Source organism: Strix aluco, chromosome 3 (assembly GCF_031877795.1).
Source record: "Strix aluco isolate bStrAlu1 chromosome 3, bStrAlu1.hap1, whole genome shotgun sequence".
Taxonomy (NCBI): Eukaryota; Metazoa; Chordata; class Aves; order Strigiformes; family Strigidae; genus Strix; species Strix aluco.
In genome coordinates, this window is record NC_133933.1 from 6,287,907 (window position 1) to 6,306,225 (window position 18,319).

At 43.9% G+C, this 18,319-nt stretch overlaps 1 protein-coding gene across 3 annotated transcripts in view; it reads left to right on the forward strand.

Annotated features, from left to right (window-relative positions):
- Positions 1 to 909: 909 nt before the first annotated feature.
- Positions 910 to 18,319, forward strand: part of MACROD2 (mono-ADP ribosylhydrolase 2) — a 901,283-nt gene continuing 883,873 nt past the window's right edge. For 2 of the 3 annotated variants that reach the window (XM_074817243.1, XM_074817244.1), the window contains exons 1-2: positions 910 to 1,131; positions 5,707 to 5,823. In XM_074817243.1, coding sequence (XP_074673344.1) covers positions 1,086 to 1,131; positions 5,707 to 5,823 — 163 coding nt within the window. In that variant the 5' untranslated portion in view covers positions 910 to 1,085. The remainder of the gene's footprint in view (positions 1,132 to 5,706; positions 5,824 to 18,319) is intronic. The other variant, XM_074817245.1, reaches the window with a different exon arrangement.

Genomic DNA, 18,319 nt, shown 5'->3' on the forward strand with positions numbered 1-18,319 from the left:
TACGGAAGTTTGCGTGTTTATTTAGACAAGGAAAAAATTAACGTCAGGAAGGAGGAGGGAAAAGGGAGAGCACAGCAGGTGCAGACGTGCACCTTCCCTCACTCCCGCTCCCCCGGTGGACCCTGACCTCGCCCGGGGGTGCGGGGCTGCAGCCGCGAGCGGCCCTTTTCCCCGCCCCGGTGCGGGGACACGAGCAGAGCCGCCCGCACCTCCGTTTAAACCGACCCCGGCAGCCGTTTCCCCTCGTCCCGGAGGCGCCAGGGGAATCCCCGGCAGACGATGGCGGGAGGGAGCGCTCGCCCCCCCCCCCCCCCCGGGCCGGGTTCTGCCGCCCCCGCCCCGGGCCCGGGCCCGGCCCGCAGGCCGCGGCCCCGCCGGGCTCCGACGCCGTCGCTTAGCAACGGCTCCCGCCCTCCCGGCCAATCGGCGGCGCGCTCGGTAACGGCCGGCAACCCGGAAGCAGAGGGCGCTCGGCCCCGCCCCCGCGGGGGAGGCGGGGCGGGGGGCGGTGGCGGGGCGGGACGGGGCGGGGGGTGCCCGCCCGCTCCCTCCCTCCCTCCCTCCCGCCCCGCGGGGGCACCGATCGCGGCGCCGCCACCGCGCAGAGCGGCCGCTGTCGCACCCAAGCACTCCCCACACCTGCCCGCCCCGGAGGACCCCCCCCCCCCCTCCGAAAAAACTTCACCCCCCCCGCCCCCCTGCCCCCCATCACCCAGCGCCGCCGTCCGCTCCGCCGCCGCGCTCAGGCCTCTCCCGGCCGGTGCGTCCGCCGGGCCCGGTCCGGCGGCGGCAGCGGCGGCGGCGGGCGGAGGAGGGGGCTGCTGAGCGGCGTCTGCCGGAGCCAACGGGCGGCGGGGAGGGGGGCGGGCGCTGCGGGGGTGTCGGGTTAGAGCGAGGCGTGACCCAGCTGACGGGCGCCGTGCGGAGCCGGGCGGCGGGCGCGGAGCCGGCGGCGAGCGGGAGCGGCGGCGGCGGCAGACAGCGGCGCGCGGCGTCGGTAGCGGTCGGCTCTGGCGCGGCGTCTCGTCCACCCCCTCGTGAGCCTGGGGAACCTGCAGCTCAAAGCCGCCGCCAGCCACACCACCATGTACCCCGGCAACAAGCGGAAAAAGCTCTGGCGGGAGGAGAAAGGTATTGCCGCCCTTCCCGGGGCCGGGCCCGGCCCCGCTTCTCCCGCCTTTACCTCACGTTGACCCGTGCTGGGGGGGGGGTCCCGTCCCCTCAGAGCCGCCGCCTCGCCGGGGGGTGCCCGGCGGCGCTTCCCGCGCCCGGGGCTGAGGTGACGGGTGGGGGAGGGGGGCGCTCCGTGCTCTCTGCCGTTGTCTTTCCCCTGAAACACCCCCAAATCCCTCACGGCCGGGGTTCCCCACCGCCTCTCGGCAGCCCGAAGGGTGGGGGGGGACCCCGGCTGTGCGGGATTTGGGAGCGTTCCACACACCCCACACCCCCCCTCCACCTTCGGTTATCGCTGACTAACTTTGCCTGTGAGGAGCGGGGCCCTGGGGCTGAGGGGAGCGGGGGTTGGGGAGGAGCAGCCCCTCTCCTGAGGGCTTCCCGCCCTCAAGTCACCTTGTGGAAGTATTTCAGGCCGAAAAGTTAAGCACATGCCGTCAAAACGTGCCTTTTCTCATTTTAGTGCATAGGTTTCCCAGGGAAAATATGGTTTATTGGTATCGCTGGTGTAACGCGCTTGAGTTCAGCTTCTCGTTTTGATCAGTTGGGGTGAGGTGTTTGAGGATTGGTGGCTCTCAGAACAACTCCCCCCCGAGAAATATTTATTCCTTTTATTTTTTTAAGGACCCCCCCCCCCCCCCCCCCCCTGTGTAGTCTCAGTTTATGAAACCCCGATGTCAAACTCGAGAGCAGGAAAACCGTAGGACAAGCATTTTATTCAGACCTTGCCATTTTGATACTTTATCTTGATCACGTGGAGGGCAATGTCAAAATTAAGAGAAACTCACACGGTGGAAGTATAATGTTTACGTTGGCTAGGAGGAAATGTTTATTGCCTGGTATGTTTACAAATAATCTAGAAATATACCAGGAAGAGAGGAAGAAAAACAAAAACACACCAGTGGGTCATATTTTAAGGTTTTTTTTCTTTTCTTTCATCACCCCTATGACTGTGTGTGTGTTTCAATCCAAGAAGGCAGAAAACCAGTTTGAAGGACAGGATTCATCCTTTTTGTCTGTGGCAGAAATCAGGTGCATGTTTCTAAGGAAAAATTATTACAACACAAACTGTAGGTTAGCTGCTCCTGTCAAACTCTTTTCAAATGAAGTGAGTTTTGTTGCAAGCTTTTCTCTTTCAAAACTGTCTTACAAAGCGTGTTTCTGTAGTTAAGGTGAGGCAACAAATTTCTACCAGACATTTTAAGTTTCTGTTTTCAATAGAGAAGATATAGTTAAATCTTCTCAGGCATTGATTGTGTGTGATCAACTGTAACTGACTTTCCTTTTACAAGTCCCTAAAGCTGTATGCTGTTACCTTCAAAAAATGATGGTTTTATGCTGGGGGCAGATGGGAAAAGGTTTCTGGTAGGCTCTGGTGAGTGTTCCCATTATTCCCACTTGTTTCTTCCAGCTCTGCTGCTGTCTGTGTGAATTCATAGCCTGGCGTGTGAACTTGAACCCTGGGTAGGGAGGGTCGAGTGGAGGGGCTGGAGGCGAAGCTGCAAACCTGAGCTGCAGGCACGCTTTCGTTGTCGTAGTCAGCTGTGGGGATGATGGTCTCCATCAGTACGGTGATGTTACCGAATGCAAACCAGAGCTCACGACTGCTGGGGAGATTTTTCTATCCAGGGGAGCATGCTTGTGAATGCTAGCTGGCCAGAACTCAGCGTCTCTTTGCCTAGTGAGAATGAACAGTGTTTGCCAGTCTTCTGCTCCAGTAACTCTCTTCCAGTGTCATGCTGATGATCCTGGCCTGGAGTACTTTGAGTGAGGAGGGTAGAAAAAACTTCAGCGTTCATTGTTGGCATTGCTCTTCAGCTTGTAGCCCTGTGTGACTGTTCTTACCAAGTACTTTCTCTGCTAGAGACAAAAACTATAGAAGCCCAACTTCCTTCCTTTCTACCCACATTGTACTTTTGAAATCAGATCTTTTGTTAGGTCTGCCTTTGCCTTTCTCAGGTAGTTCTGAACCCCTGCGAAGCTGGCTGTGCTTGCTGGTTCTACTCCTCTCATGAAGCTCTGAGTGCAATCCTTCTCAGCCTTTTATATTCTGAAGAACTTTTTACAAAGAAAAAGCACTGATTGCTAAATATTGAGTTCAAACCCACTGACAATACATTTGCTTTTCTTAATTACTTTCATGGTAATTAAGGGTTGGTCTGTGCTCTCCCAGGAGACTCCCTGCTTGAGGACAGCTGAAACAGAATAGGAGCAGGACTGCAGTTGATTTCAGTCTTAGATGCAGGACTGTTCTGCCTGCAGACTTTGAAAGGCACTTCATAAAGCTACAGGCAGAAAACCACTTGCAGCTGAGGCTGTTGGAAGTGTCTTCCCAGAGGTTTGTGCATAATTAAGACTCAGTTTAAGTTCTTGCTGCTGACTCGCAAGAGCAAAGTTGTCTAAAACCTTCCTAGAGAGAGGAACTTTGTTTTGAAGGCACAGAACTGGCTCTGTAACCTCTTCAGCAAAAGGCATTCAAACTTCCTCTGCCTGTCAGTCCCTCAAACCTGGCACACTCTCCTAGGTTTGCCTTTCTGTAGTGCTTCGAACAGGTACATTAAATACTTGGTGTTTTGTATGCCTGAAGATCAAGTAATGGAGTTAAGTGCATATCTGTTGTGCATAACGGCGATCCTAATCATATTAGCTTTATTTTTGCAGTTGTAAATATCCAGTTAAGATACCAAGCCTGAATAATGGGACAGAAATGTTTCTGTCAACTGAAGAAATTGGTAGTACTGTCAAAAATATCAAAAAAACCTTATTTTGATAAGGCAATCTGTGCTCAAAACCTGCCTCTGGTTATTAGACTGTGCTGGCCTGCATAATTAGGAAACTTTATTTTGCAAAAAAACCCCCAACCCAGTGAAAGTGATTTTCTCTTTTTTTTGTTTTGAAGGTTTGATCTGAGAAGCGGTTTTCATATTCAGCTTGCTCACTGCTCCTTCACCTCAAGATGAAAATATTCTTTTCATGTCCATCTAATCCTTTGTGCCCAAGGCAAATAATATGGGTCTAGCCCTCCTCTACAGCCCTAAAAACTCTTGAATCATCAAAGAGCATTTATTACTGATTAATGTGTCAAGAAAAACTACTAGTATGGTAATAATAGTACAGTGCCACTGGTAAAAACAGACCCAGAGATCTGATTAGTGTATGGGCATCATGGTATGCTCCACAGCTTGGTTTGGGTTTTTCCTCCCCTCCCTCCTTTTGGAAGAGGAAGAGCTCTGCGTCATGCTGAGCTAATACTAAGCATTGATGAGGTGGGGTGGGAGAAGAGGTTGTGGCTGCAAAAATCAGGTACAGGGTCTTGCTGAAGCACAGGGGTTGTTCGCAGTGTTGTGTCTTTAGGATGCTTTTTTTCTTACCTTAGAACTTAGTTCATTTATAGCAAGGTCTGAAGAAGAGTGAAGTTGGCAGTAGCCGTCATAATTGTACAATTTTTGAGGCTTCACTTTTTATTAAATGTCTGAAAAAGACATGGTGACTTTCTCAGGACAAAACAACCATCCATATGGGTTTTAGTGTGGTAACCAAGTGTGTTATATTAATGCTCAAATAAAAATCTCTAAAGCTTAACCCACGGTGCTCACTTTAAATCCAGGTTCTGTTTGGCAGCACTTTAAATCGAGCGGATGCAGTTCGTGCTGGTCCTGGTCTGCTGTTTTGAAACATATTTAGCTGGTGGATGGCAGTGGGCCTTCCTAGCACTTGGGATTATGTTCAACCAAAGTTTGTCAGATTTACATAATTGTATTATTTACTCTTGAGTACCTAATGAATATCCTAGTATTTTCTACAGCTACTGATTTTTTTATTTTTCCGACCGAAATGGGATTAAACGCCACTGGATGTGTTTAAAGTGAATGACTGGTTTTCTCATGCTTAAAATGACATTGTTTGCAGAACAAAAAACCAACCAAACAAAAATGCTTCTCTTATCACCCCAGCCATCTAGCAAGCGACATAACATTTGTTTTAGCTCTCATTTCTTTTGTAATGTAGTAGCACTTCGTTAATTTTGTGCCCTGCCTTTACTTGCTGGCATTGGTGAACTTTTTTCAGTAAAATGGTTCAATTTTGATCTTCCTAACTTTGGTGGTTTTTTTTTTTTTAAAGGTCTGGTTTACAAATGCAGAACCTGAAGAATAGACTTTAATTACCTGAACATTCTCTATGAAACAATTCCCTACTTGATAAACTTGCTGTTAGTTCTCTGATCCTTGAATTAAAGTGGGAGGAATAAGAGGCACAGTAGTGATGTGGGGAGGAAGTCTGGACAGTTGAGAGAGTAGTGAAGAGGCATTTCTTTTTGCTGGACTAGGATATCCATAAATAAGCGTGTGCAGTTGTTCAGATGCCCTGTGGTTTACTCCTAGTACTTGTAACTCATTGAATCACCTGTGCTTGGTTCTCTCAAATGGGATTTAATTGCAGCAAGGACATGGAATTGGTCACTACTTGGCCAGTGTGCAAGAATATATGAAAGCTTGCAAACCTTTTTTTTTTATTTCTCTTTCCCCTAAACAGAGCGTTTGCTGAAGATGACCTTGGAAGAAAGACGCAAAGAGTACTTAAGGGATTATGTTGCATTGAAAAATATTCCAACATGGATGGAAGACTTAAAAAGTAAGAGTGAAAGTGATGGTAAGTAAAACAGGGGAATTTCTTTAAATATAGGACATTCTGTTTCCTCAGTCTGAAGTTACTTCTAGGAGGGCCAAGACTTAGAACCCATGTTGTTACTACCAGTGGCAGCCTAACGTGGGGACAAGGGCACTTTCGGGGCAGGGGGGAAAATCCCCAGCAACATTTCTTAAAGCCTCACTGGTGTCCACTAATTCTGCAAGCATCCCCTGACCGAGTCATAAAAACACTGATATCCTGAAGTGTGTAAAATAGCTATTCTCAGCGTGAGTCAGTCTTACTTTCCAGACGCTCCAGCAGTCAGCCAAGCCTAATGAACTTTGTCTTTGAAACTTAGCGAGCATAACGATATGGGTAATCTGGGCAAAGTAGTGTTGTTCTGGTAGGTGGCTGAAAAGCAGAGGGGAAGTGCGCAAGTTGTGTTGTTTTTCTGAAAATCCAGAAATGGTGGAAGTTTAGGTTTGAAGCCTCTCTTACTTATGGTCCTGCCTGCTTTCTTGGGCTGAGGAACATCAGCCTGGCCTGGATTAACTCCCCTTCTCTTGGCGTGTACAGCGTTATCGCAGTTATGATCACCAGTAGAGTTGTCTAAATACTTGCAGTGAAGGCTGACCAAAAATGAGAATCCAATTCACTTACAAAATTATGTACAGAATACAGAATTGTTTAAGTGTCTCGTTCTTCATCTAATTCTCTTCCATGCATACAGGGGTGTGGAAGAGGGATGCCTTCTGAGCTGTTTTCCTCCTCCTTTTTTATTTCCATGTCTTGTTATCCTACTTGGCTGCAGCTTGTGTTTTTTGGAGGGGTTTCTAACGATGAGACCTAAAGTGTTTCCTGCTCCTGCAGATTCAGGACTAGTATTAAGATCCTTTTGTTACTGTTAAGGGCAAATACTGGCCTGTGTGAACACCTGTGTAGAGTAATCTTGTGGCTGTAGGTGAGCATGATCTTTATGATAATACTCCAGGTGAGATGAGGCCTGGAACTAATCAGCTGTTCTTAATAAAATGGGAAAGCTATAACACTTACTTTAGCACAATCTGGAGGAGCTGACAGATTTGCAGAAGCCATTGTCATAAACAACTAATGCTATCATCTACTCCTAAAAGCTTTTGAAGTGAAAATATGTCAGAGGTTGCTGAGCTCTTCAATGCTGATGAGTAGTTGTATTACAACAGTACCCATAGACCTCTTTCTCCCATTAGAGTAGGCCTTTTATAACTTAGAACATCAAGAAGCTGGTCCATCTAGAAAACAAAGGCTGCATAAAAATAAATAAGATGACCTGACTTCTCCAAAGTTCGTTTTGGGGGCCTGAGGTAGATGGGGATACGTAATATATCATGCGGTTTAACTGGGAGACTCCTTATCCATTCTAGCCTAAACTATGTTTTCATTCTAACTACTCTCAGATTCTGTATAATGTGCTAAAATTCGCAGATCTTGTATTACTTGGGCTGCTGAATGTGACAAGGTGTGGATTTACGTTGTGATTGCTGTTACACTTCACATAAGCAAAATGTCAGTGTCTAATATGCGGGTATTGAATCATGGCAGTGGTGAATTTATTTTCTTGTAGCTGCTCTTGCATTCTTTCTGTTAGTACCCAGTACACTGCAAAAAATGCTGGAAGGCAAAAGTTGTGCTGAAACACTCCTCTGCTACTTGAAGCTTTTGTAATACTGTGCATTCAGGAGAAAATATCCATAGTCACTTGTTTTCTTTGATGTATTTGTTGTAAATAAGCCGTGTGGAATAGTGATCTTCTAGAAGGTTAGACTGCTGAAATGTTTGTGTTTCAACTGGTCAGTACAATTAAAAGAAATATGTATATTAATGCGACTGTTACTGTATCTGTTTCAAACTTTATTCACCTTAAATGTTGACCCCACTCTGAAGGTATCAAGAATGTGTAAGAACTGTCTTTCTGAGTTAAAATACTGAAAAAATTAGAATTTAAGTCTCCTTGCTGATGAGAACTTCAGCTCCCTATACTGGGACACACAGAGGGCAACTGGTACAACCTAAATGAGACTCTGGAGAGAGCAAGTGAAGTCCCAGGTGTGATGAAATCAGTGATGACTTGACAGTGCTATGCCCAAGTTCTGATATTTTTTTCAAGTGAAAGGCTAATTCTGGCAGTGACAAACTAAAGAGGTCTGAAGGGGTGGGGGGAGGGAAAATCCTCTGTGGGCTTGACAAGCCAAAACAGCAACTGATGGGGAATGTGGAAAAAGTTCTTTACCATTTACTTCCAACACTGTATACAGTGAAAAAATGACAGATTGATTAGTAAAGTGTGGAGTGGTTGTTCAGGAAGAGTGATGAGGAGAAATCAAGAAAGGAACCAAGAACAAATAAAGTGAAGCAGGTGCAATCAATCAGCTGCTGGAATAAGAAGCTGTGGGAGAAGTAGAGAGCATCTGGGCTGGCAGTAGTCCCTGTAGATAGTCAACTGGAGATTAAGGATGTTCAGTACTGCACAAATTTTTGTACTGACTGGTAGGGAAATTTGCGTGAAAAATACAAAAGCTTTAGGGTACCCCTTTTTAAATGTGAATGACTCACTGGAGGGTGTTAGGAGGTTCCAGTTAGGCACGTGTTTTTGTTATATGGAAGTTTAACAGAAGATTATTGAAAAGTCTGTGTGTGGAACTGCTGAAACTGAAATGACCTGAAAGGTTCACGTTGGGAAGGAACCAGCCTGACTGCCATGATACCTCTGCATGCTCTTTATTGACAAGTTTGGAGAAGGTAACTTAGTTTGTGGAGAGAAGCGTTTCTTCCCCACCCCTCCTCCTCTACCCTTTGGCATGAAGTTGTGTTCAGAACTAAATTCTGAAGACAACCAGTACAGCTTGGAATAAGTTGATGATAAGGTAAATTTTGGCAAGGCTGGAAGTCTTTATAACAGAGGGATGTATAACGATGTAAAGGCTTCTGAGGAGTAAAGTTAGGGAATTCTGAACAGCAGCTGACAAAGGATTTGCCTTTTTTTTATAGCAGCAAAGGTGTTTGAAAACATTTGAAAGTTGAAAGCAGCTGTGTGTAGTTTTTGTCTTTGTTTTGCTCTTCTGTGACTAAACCAAAAACCTATGATGTTTGCAGGTCTCCTCATATGGACATGACTAGCCATAAGAAGTTAAGTTGGTGTGTGTTTTGGCATGGAGTGTGGTCAATATTTGTGATACCTTTTTTTTTGGGGGTGGGGGGTAAGTGGCTGCACAGTATGGAATGCAGGGCCTAAGCCTGGTGCCCACTGCTCTGGACTGAGGGAAGCAGGCTGTCGTGGGTACATGCATTTCCAGAAGGGTGACCTCGTCAATGTCCCTGGGTTTTGGCATACAACTTGTCAGGCTGCACAAGCGCACCTCAGAGATCAAGTATCGTAACGTTGCCCCTCTTCCTTCCACTGCTGTTACTGACAAGTGGCCCTCTTTAATGTCAGAGGGGATGGTAGGAAGGGAAAATAAGTCTTGAAGTGTATTTGTAAATGGAAGCTTTCTTTGTTTTAACTGCATTTATTAAGGAAATGAGGAGCTATCCACTTTGGAAATGAAGAATGAACCTGTCATACAGGGCTGGACAGTGCATATATGCTGTAATCCATCGTTCCTCCCACTTCTCATCCTTCAGATAGACCAAAGGCAGACACATCTCATCTGTTCTGTTACGTGCTGTGAAGTAGAGTTCCTTCCTGACAACGTGCGAATAATGGACTTGTTTTCTGAAGCTCTGGAATTTGTGTACCTTTATTTCAGTGCTATTTATTATATACCACTTTATGCTAGGCACTCATCCTATACAGCAATGGTAACTTATGTTTTGTGATGTTTGGTGGATAGAATGCCACCGTGTAGACAAATAGAGTGTTTTTTGAAGTTGATTCCATACCTTAGCTTATTCTTGGGTACACAGTTATTCCCAAAGATGTCTTTACTCTTCAGTGGGGAATGTGAGAGATGACTTCAGAAAAGTTTTTCTTGAAGGCTTTTTGAAAAATTAGGGTCTTGGGAATTCTATTGTCACTGAGTTTTGTGTGTCACTGGTAGAAAAATGTTTTGTTGCATTAATGGGATAATCCAGAAAATGGAGTAAATTATATAGTTTAACTCAAGGCAGCTGACAGTCCTGCTGACGCTCGCAGCCTCTGGGATTCTTTGGTATAGCAGCAGTGCCAAGAAAACAGCAAATTCAGGTGATGGTTTAAAGATCTTTGCTAATAGTAAGAACTACTTTTGATTGGATGAAGTTAAAAAGGAAGGACACAGTTACAGTTGAGTTATTTTATTTTTGTTGAAGATCAAATGACATGAAAGATCTGCAGTCCTTTTTTTTAAGCAAGTCTTGAAGTATGTTTAGATGTTTTGGCATCCTCTGGATTTTCTTAATCTGCTATATTTTTAGAAAATTATATGGTTCAAACTGTGTTCAAATTAATCTACTTTAACATTGAGGGCTTTATGTATAATAGTAAGGTTTGGATTCAGTAAAAGTGTCTTTGTACTGTGAATCTCTAGCTTTCTAAATATTCACAGTGAGTTCATACAAGATTATAGAGATGAAGCATCTAGATGAGCCACTCAAAATGCTTCATGCTGAAAAAAAGACGTGTGGTAACTGAGCTCTGTTGACCAGCATTTCTTGAGATGGTTAACTAACCACAGGTAATACTGAGTTCTTCAGTGCATCCCCACGTGGCTCTGGTTAATGTGAATATCTGTCCTGCAGGAACCAGGAATCAAGGTGATGACCATCAAACAGCCTTTTGAAAGTAATGCCACTACTAAGCTGCAGTGAAATTCAGTCAGGTGTCTGCAAGTGAGAGAGAGCATCTCTAACTCACTCGTTATTTTCAGTGAGTTACACAGAAAAAGAAATCATGTTCTACTAGAACATTAAGATTGTCAAAAGTTGCCCGGCAATCAACAAGTTCCATCTGTAATAGCTATGTGAAACCAGTGCACTTCAAGACCATCCCCCCACCGAAAAACTAAGTCCATCAGCTTGCATTATCTTTTTTCTTATAGTGACTTTAACAATTGTCTTTAGAACAGATTTCTAGCTGAGTGACAAGGATGAAAGTAAATTGAGACATCTTAGCTCAGTGTGGTGCTTGCTATCTGTCAGTGAAAGAAAATGGTGCTTTTTGCTACTGAAACTCTTTGTTTGGTGAAGTTCACACTACAGCAGTTTTTCTGCCGAGTTCACATAGGAAACTGCAGTAACTTGCATGACACAGTTGGGATCTCTTGCTATTAGCTGTGGCCTTGAATGTGAGTTCAGCTTCACTTAAACTCGTGCTGTATTGGGTTTTGTCCATCCTTTTCATATATTGGCATGCCGCTCTGTTACTCATGCTAAACATGTTATCCCAAGGTCTCTTGAAGACTAGTGTGTTTAAGGTTAGAAAGCTGTGTCACTTAGATGCGTGTGGAGATCACAGCTTATTAATTGCTGTGTGTAATAGCTGGGGGAGCTTCACTAAAAGACTAACATCTGTGGCTTCTATGAGTTCTGTGGAGATCATGGTAATGAATTATTTGGAATACTTATACATGTGCTTTTTGTGGAAGTGGCTATAAATCTGTTTGTTTGTTTCTGTTGTCTGTTAATGCTATGCATACATGAAGAAAGCAGCAAAGGAATTGGAGTGGTAACAACAGCAAACCAGGTTTGCACCTTATTAGCTTGTTCTAAAGGTGACAAGGAGTCTGTGTGCCCATGGCATAATGTGGAGTGACTTTAAGGCTGAGGTGGTTCACGTTTGGCTGCAACAGATACCAAAGGCTGCCAGAGCGATAGGGAGTAACCGGAGCCCCGTGTGCTCTGCGGCTCCCAGGCTCTTGGCTGCCCTTTCGGGATCTGTCCTGAACAGATGCAAGGCTGCGCAGTGGTACAAATCTGACCATGTGATGTACTGACCCCACACACCTTTCTGTCTTCCTAAACACACGCCTCAGCTATTCTTTTCCAAAGATAGCTTTGCACAGCACAGAGATGGGGAAAAACTCCTCAGGTGGAAGTTTACTTGAGTGTAAACAGAGAAATGACCTTTGGGGGGTGGGGTGTGGGTCTGTTTTTAGAGGTGAGTGTTCCTATCTAGTTGGTGATATCCCTGATCTAAGTGGATAAAGCAGTGTGTTTAGTATGGTGGGGGGAAAAAACTACAGTAAACAGAAAGGACCAATATGTATTCAATTGACCTTGTAATTCCCTGGTGAGCTGCATGAATATAACCTTTATAGGATGGATTAGCTGTCAAAGAAATGACACTTGTGTTGGTTTTTCTTAAACTGTTTTGGGGAAAAACAAAAAATCTTGCTTTCAGCAAGTGAGATGATTATTAAAAAGCAAAAAATCAGCTCTCTTCATATAGATTAAGAACACATAATCCAGTGTGGCTAATCCTCTCTCTAAGAAAGTAAATCATTTTTTTGGATGTAATTAAGATGATGACTACTTTTTAAGCTGCTGTTCCGTGATTTTTTTTTTTTAAAATGTTAACTTGCACACAGCGTTAAGCTTATACAGGTCCTTGATAGAGATAGAGGCCATTTGGTGGCCATTTTGCATGTGGCTGAGAGAACCCTCATAACTCCAGTGGCAGCCAGTTCCTTGAGGGGCAAGAGTTAACTGTAGGAAACAATACTGCTCTTAACAACAATTTAGTATCTTTATTGAAGCTCCACAAGCTCTCAGTGTGTCTTAGAAAGTAGTAGTCGGTGGAGATGCAAAGGGAAGTTAAATATGTCTTTGCCAGAAAGAATATTTCTAATGTTTAAGTGCTGGTTACATGAGTCTTGATCAGGTTAATAACTCCCAAGCTTCTGTCCCATGCTATGTGAGAAACAATCCGTTTTTTGTAGCTACTGAACATCACTGTGCGCTGAAGTTTTGTACCGAGGTCCCTAAGGAAGTACTAACCAGAGTTAGAAAGTCCAGATGCTGCAGTGTGCTGTCAGCTGGTAGGCTCGTTCAGATTGTGAGGAAGGATGGCTTTAGCAGCAGCGATGTGTAAGTTGGTATGTGCTGTTCCTCAGAAACTGCTGACAAAGTGTAGCGTTTCTCAGGTTCCAGCCTGGAGCTTTTCAGTGGCTGACTTGTCTCATATTCAAAGCTACTAAGGGAAAGAAGAATAATAGTAACTTTTTTAGTGAGATAGCTTAATACATTGCAGGGGAGAAGTAATAGGTTATACATATTGGTTTCCAGTAATGTGTATCTATGTATATGTCTGTCTTTTTTCTTTCTATTTTTTTTCCCTCCACATTTTTTGTGTTTAAAAGATGCGGCCCTCTTGAGCATGGGGAATTGCAAGATCAAATCCCCAAATTTAATTTCTTGCTCTACAAAGACATTTGCAGTAAGTCATCTAGATTTGCTCAGTATGGTAGCTTGGCTAAAGCCCTAATCTATAATTTATGATGGATTGTGGCATATGTCCTCACAGTCTTTTGCAGATAGATGTGAGCCAGTGTGACAGCCTGACTAGAAGCCACGTGTCTTCAATTAGGTTGAGGCCAAGATGAAGCTGTTAAATTGCACCCTTGTCGTGGCTTCCCAGTGTAGACCTGTTGCCCTGTCGACTGGCAACATGACTTTTGGATATCTTCAGGTGTAGGTGGAAAAAGCTGACGTCCTCCTGCAGAAGATTGGGAGCCTCTTTTGATAAGACAGTAAGAGACTGGTATGGCTTGTCTTACTGCACTGTAGCTTATATGTGACAGACATTTATGACGGTGCTGAACTATTGCTTCAACTAGGATTTGCTGCCTGGGGCTAATAATTAGTGATCACACAGGGTAGGCCTGTCAACTGCTGCTCTCTGGATGTGGGAGGCTTGCATCAAGTCTGAAAGTTCACCACCATGTAAGGATACTGGCTTAACTCCCTTGATAAGGTATGGGGATCACTGATGCAGATAAAGCTCATTGAGCTCCCTGTTTGGATCATATTAACCAACTTTCATGCACAGCTGCATTTGCTTCATGCACAATTAAACACTTGATTATACATGTGTTAAAAACCCCATCATTGGAAACCAGATAAGCTTGGTTTCCCTTCTTTGGCTCATTAGAGCTGAACTGCTCACCATGTGGAAATGTCTCCAACAACTTCTTCAGACATTAGTTGGTTTGTTATAGTATTTCCTATGTGAAGGGATATGTGGCTTTCCCTGTGAGAGGCCATCTAGCTGATGTGCCACTGGAAAATCCAGTTGACACGGAATTCCTCAGCCCTGTAGGAAGTGCTGCACACAGATGTGTGTGTTACCATGCACAGAAAATGCTCTTCTGTGCTGGAGAGAAGGCTTAACAATCCGCTTTATACTTAAACTTCTATTTTGTACGGCTTTAAAAACCACTGAAATTACAATTTTATGTGTGGCTCCATTTCACTAAGAAATATTTTGTCTTTGAACAGGGTGGAGGGAGGGATAAACATAATGTTTGTGCACAGAAAAGGTACAGAGACTTGCAGGTGTCGGGTTGTTGGCTTGGCATGTTTGCAGAAGTGTGTGTCACAAGCACTTTTACCAAAATTTCCAAATGACTTTTTTGTGGACAGGATGCTATAGAATTGCAGAATTAAACCTCTTAGCCTTGTGCTGGTATAGCCAATACATTTATTTTTGAAAGTGGAAGTAGTTTTCTACATGCACCTTTGTGCTAGCAGCATCTCTAGGCGTTCATGATCAAACACTGAGTTAGAAAAGACTGCTCAGTAGTTTATAAGAGGATCCTGGCCAGAAGACTTGGTCCATCTGTAATGCAGATATGAAAAAAGTGCAGAACTGGTTGCACATATGTCTTTCTTTGAAATATTTACCTGCGTTGTCCTGCCCTTTGCTTTTTCAGAGGCTTGTTTGTACAAATGTGGGCCCTTTTGATGGTCTCTTTGGTACCGATGGTTAGTCTGCAAAGGTGTTGTAAGGTACTCTTCATTTGCTCCACAAATACGACTTGTAGTTGAAGTTCAGCCTGTGTTGAATCTATTCCTGTATGCTTAATGTCATATTTTCTGTATGGATAAGGTACACTTGAAAAAAAGACACTGCTCTCATACAAACATACTGTGTATTGCAGTGCTGTCCTTTTGTGGGAATACTTAATGAATCTGCATCAACTGAAAGTAAACCCCAGACTTTATGTAACTTTCACTGAGGGTATGGATCAGTTATATTTTTAGAAAAAGCAGAGTTCCATTTTTTTTTTTCCCTTTCTGCATTGTTCTTACAGAGAAGGTTTGTAAGTGTATCACAAATAACTAAATCCAGACAGAATAGGCGATGTACACCAACATATGCCTCTGTCGATTTAAGGGCTTTGAGGTTTGGTGTGTGTTTTTTCCAGGTAGACGTGCAGACGAAGATGGAGCTAAATCTTTCTCTGAACTGCTAGTGAGTTTGTAACTGCTTGTGAGTTTGCATTACTTTATATTTTTCAAGTCCTTAAAGTAAGCAAGTATGACTTGCAATACTAATGGGTCTTGGTAGAGTCTTCTTCAAATATTGAAGATTTTCTTCTGTATCTTGCTGTTTGGATTGAAACCCTACTGTTTTGTAGGGTAGCAAATTACATGTGGTATCTCGGAGTAGGGGAGGGGAAATGCTGCAAGGTAAGCACTGCCCAAGCTTAACGTCTTCATGGGGAAAAGGTTAACTTTTGTACTTGCATAAAAACTTACCTATCTGTCCTCTGGTACTAGAAAACTAAAGTTCCTGCTCCCATCTGATAAGCAGTTGTCCCTGTAACTCATGCAGAGAGGCTCTTGAATGGCAATGCCATGAAATATTTGCTGACAGTTTTGCAGAAGTTTCGTAGTTTGCTGGTAGTGATTTCTTATCGCCAAGCTCCATAGTAAGTCCTACAAAAGGCTGTAATGCTCAACTAGAGAAGCTGTTGCTTAGCAATGGTGTAGGGAATTAAAAAAAGAAGAGAATGTAAAAATGGTCTGACTGCTTAGTAAGCTAATGAATGAAAGCTAATGAATTCATGGTTTCCCACTATAAACTTACTTTAAATCTGCTTGATGCTGTATGTGCTGTTCACACCTGTCAAAAATGCGTTTTCACTTCTTGGTAAATAAAATAGATGCTGCTGAAGACCGAGCACCTGGTTGCTCATCAAAAGGCATTTTTTTTCCAGACAGTTTCTAAAGCTGAGTGAAGGAATACTGTGCTGCTGGTGGTGTAAGTTTTGGATGAAGGCTCCTACTTATCCCAGGAGGTACTGGATTGACTTGAGCACAGCAGGAATAGTTGTATGAATGCTGTGATATTACCAAGACACAACTCTTGCAGTGAAGGTGATCTGCTTTGTCTTTGAAGGAATCTGGCAAAGTAGCATCACCTGTAGTCTTCTAGCTTTATAAAAAAGTATCCACATATTTCTGTGAACAGTGGTCTAAAGGAGTGTAGTATGTTTTTTCTCTCAATTTCTGAACTTCCATTGTTAATGACAAGCTTTCTGTAGTAAAGGGAGGTTATAAAGTAGGAATTGAGTTGGAGATGATGCAGTCTAGTTCTTGCCTCCACGTGACCTTTGTTGACCATTTAACGTACTTCAGTACAACTCTCACTGCCGTTCTGGAAGAAGGATCTGTGTATGAAAATTCTTGGTATCATATTGAGGTACTGATGATCAGGCTTGGGCAAGAGCTTACTAAATATGCTATCCAGTGGCATTTTTATTCCAGTAGATTGTCGAAGTCTTGAATCCCTCTGAAGGCTCACATTAAAAATCCAGCCAACAAGGCAGTGATTGAATGGGTTTCTTTAAATACAGAAAACACATCTCTTGGGTCACAGCTAAAGCAGCAGCCATTCCTGTGGACCCTAAATCACGAAATCTCAAGCCAGCAGAAGCAAGCATAGCAACCATAGCAGCTGGATGCTGACTCTTCAAGTAAACACACAAATACCCTGGGGCCTCAGCCTACTTATGTCGTGTCTTTGCTGTCGCTGTGCATGCCATTGAAGTGAGAAGACTTTGATTTATGAATTGACAATTGCGTGTCCCTGCAGACCAGGTTGCATCACAAATAAGAATTGAGAATGTATTCCTTTCCTTGTTCTCCTTGTTTGTTATTACTGCTTTCTTAAACTTTGGTCTTCAGTACTCTTGCATTCCATACCAAGTTTTCCTTTATTTTACAGAAACTTCAGAAAAAGGGCAAGCTTCTCCATTCTCTCTCCTTCCTCTGCTCCCAGACTCAAAAGGGGTTTGTGTCTCAGTTCTGTTTTTGGGGGACATACACAGCAGTGGGGGATAGACTGAGAAAAAGGTTGGAACATAACACTGTAAGGACTATGCAAGACCTTTGTAACACAAGGATAACTGTATTTTGCATGAGTGTTGTGTGGGTTGTTAGGACTGACTGGCTAGTTTTTTAACAATTCTCATGATGTGACGCTCTTCCTCTCTTTAATGTGCAACATAGTACTCAACCGCTCCAATTCAATCATACAGCTGCAAAGTAGAGGCTCATCCCTGTTGGTGGGCTGCTGATAGCTCTGTTGTCACTGGCATTGTGAATAAACCTCTTAACACCAGTGTAGCATTAAGAAGCAGGCACTTATTGATCTGGCACTGGCTGCATGGGGGATCATGCCTCCTAACATGCACACGCTAAAACAAAAGTTCTTCCTTTATATACCTTAAAGACATGAATATTCATATGTTTTCCAAGTAGTCTCCGCCTTTCCACCTATCTACTACCTTTACATAATGCTGATGTTGAAAAACTACACTATGCATGTGGGGGGGTCTTGGGTGGTGGTTGTTGGTTGTTTGGGGAGTTAGCCCCCTGTTCCTTTTTCCCTTTTATGGTCATGAGTCTTTTGAGGACAATTTATTCTCCTTGGATGTTTCCCAACTTTGTTGTCCAGCCAAGCTGTTCTTTCTTACCAGCCTTGTTTGAGCAATTCTGCCAGGATTTATCTATTCTCAAGGTTAGGATATCTTCTCTGTGCACTTTAATCACTCATTGGCCTTGTTAAATACGAAGTTGAACATTGTTTGGTAAAAGAATTTCTAAACACTATCACTACATTTAACTTGGACCGAGTGAGTTAGTTCTGGGCTTTTTGCAGTAGTTCTGGAGTGCTGTGTTGTAGCACTGTTGAACTCCATTTCAGTGTGGTTCATGGGAGGTAGGCTCCTCGGTTAACCCGTGGATATCAAGTGATGCTCATGTTCTCAGATAGGGGTATTTCATACCTCCTGAAAAACCTTGAATGGGAGATACCATGACCTCCTGATCTGGAAGATGGGTCAGAGGGCAACCTCAGCAAATTTGTCGATATTGCAAAAGTGGGAAGTGTCATTAATGCACAACATGAGCCACAAAGATGATTAAGGGACTGGAGCATTTCTTCTGCAAGGAGAGGCTGAGAGATCTGGGTTTAACCTGAAGAAAAGATGCCCCAGATGGGATCTGGTGAGTGTTTACAAACATATGATGGGAGGGTGTAAAGAAGATGGCTCCA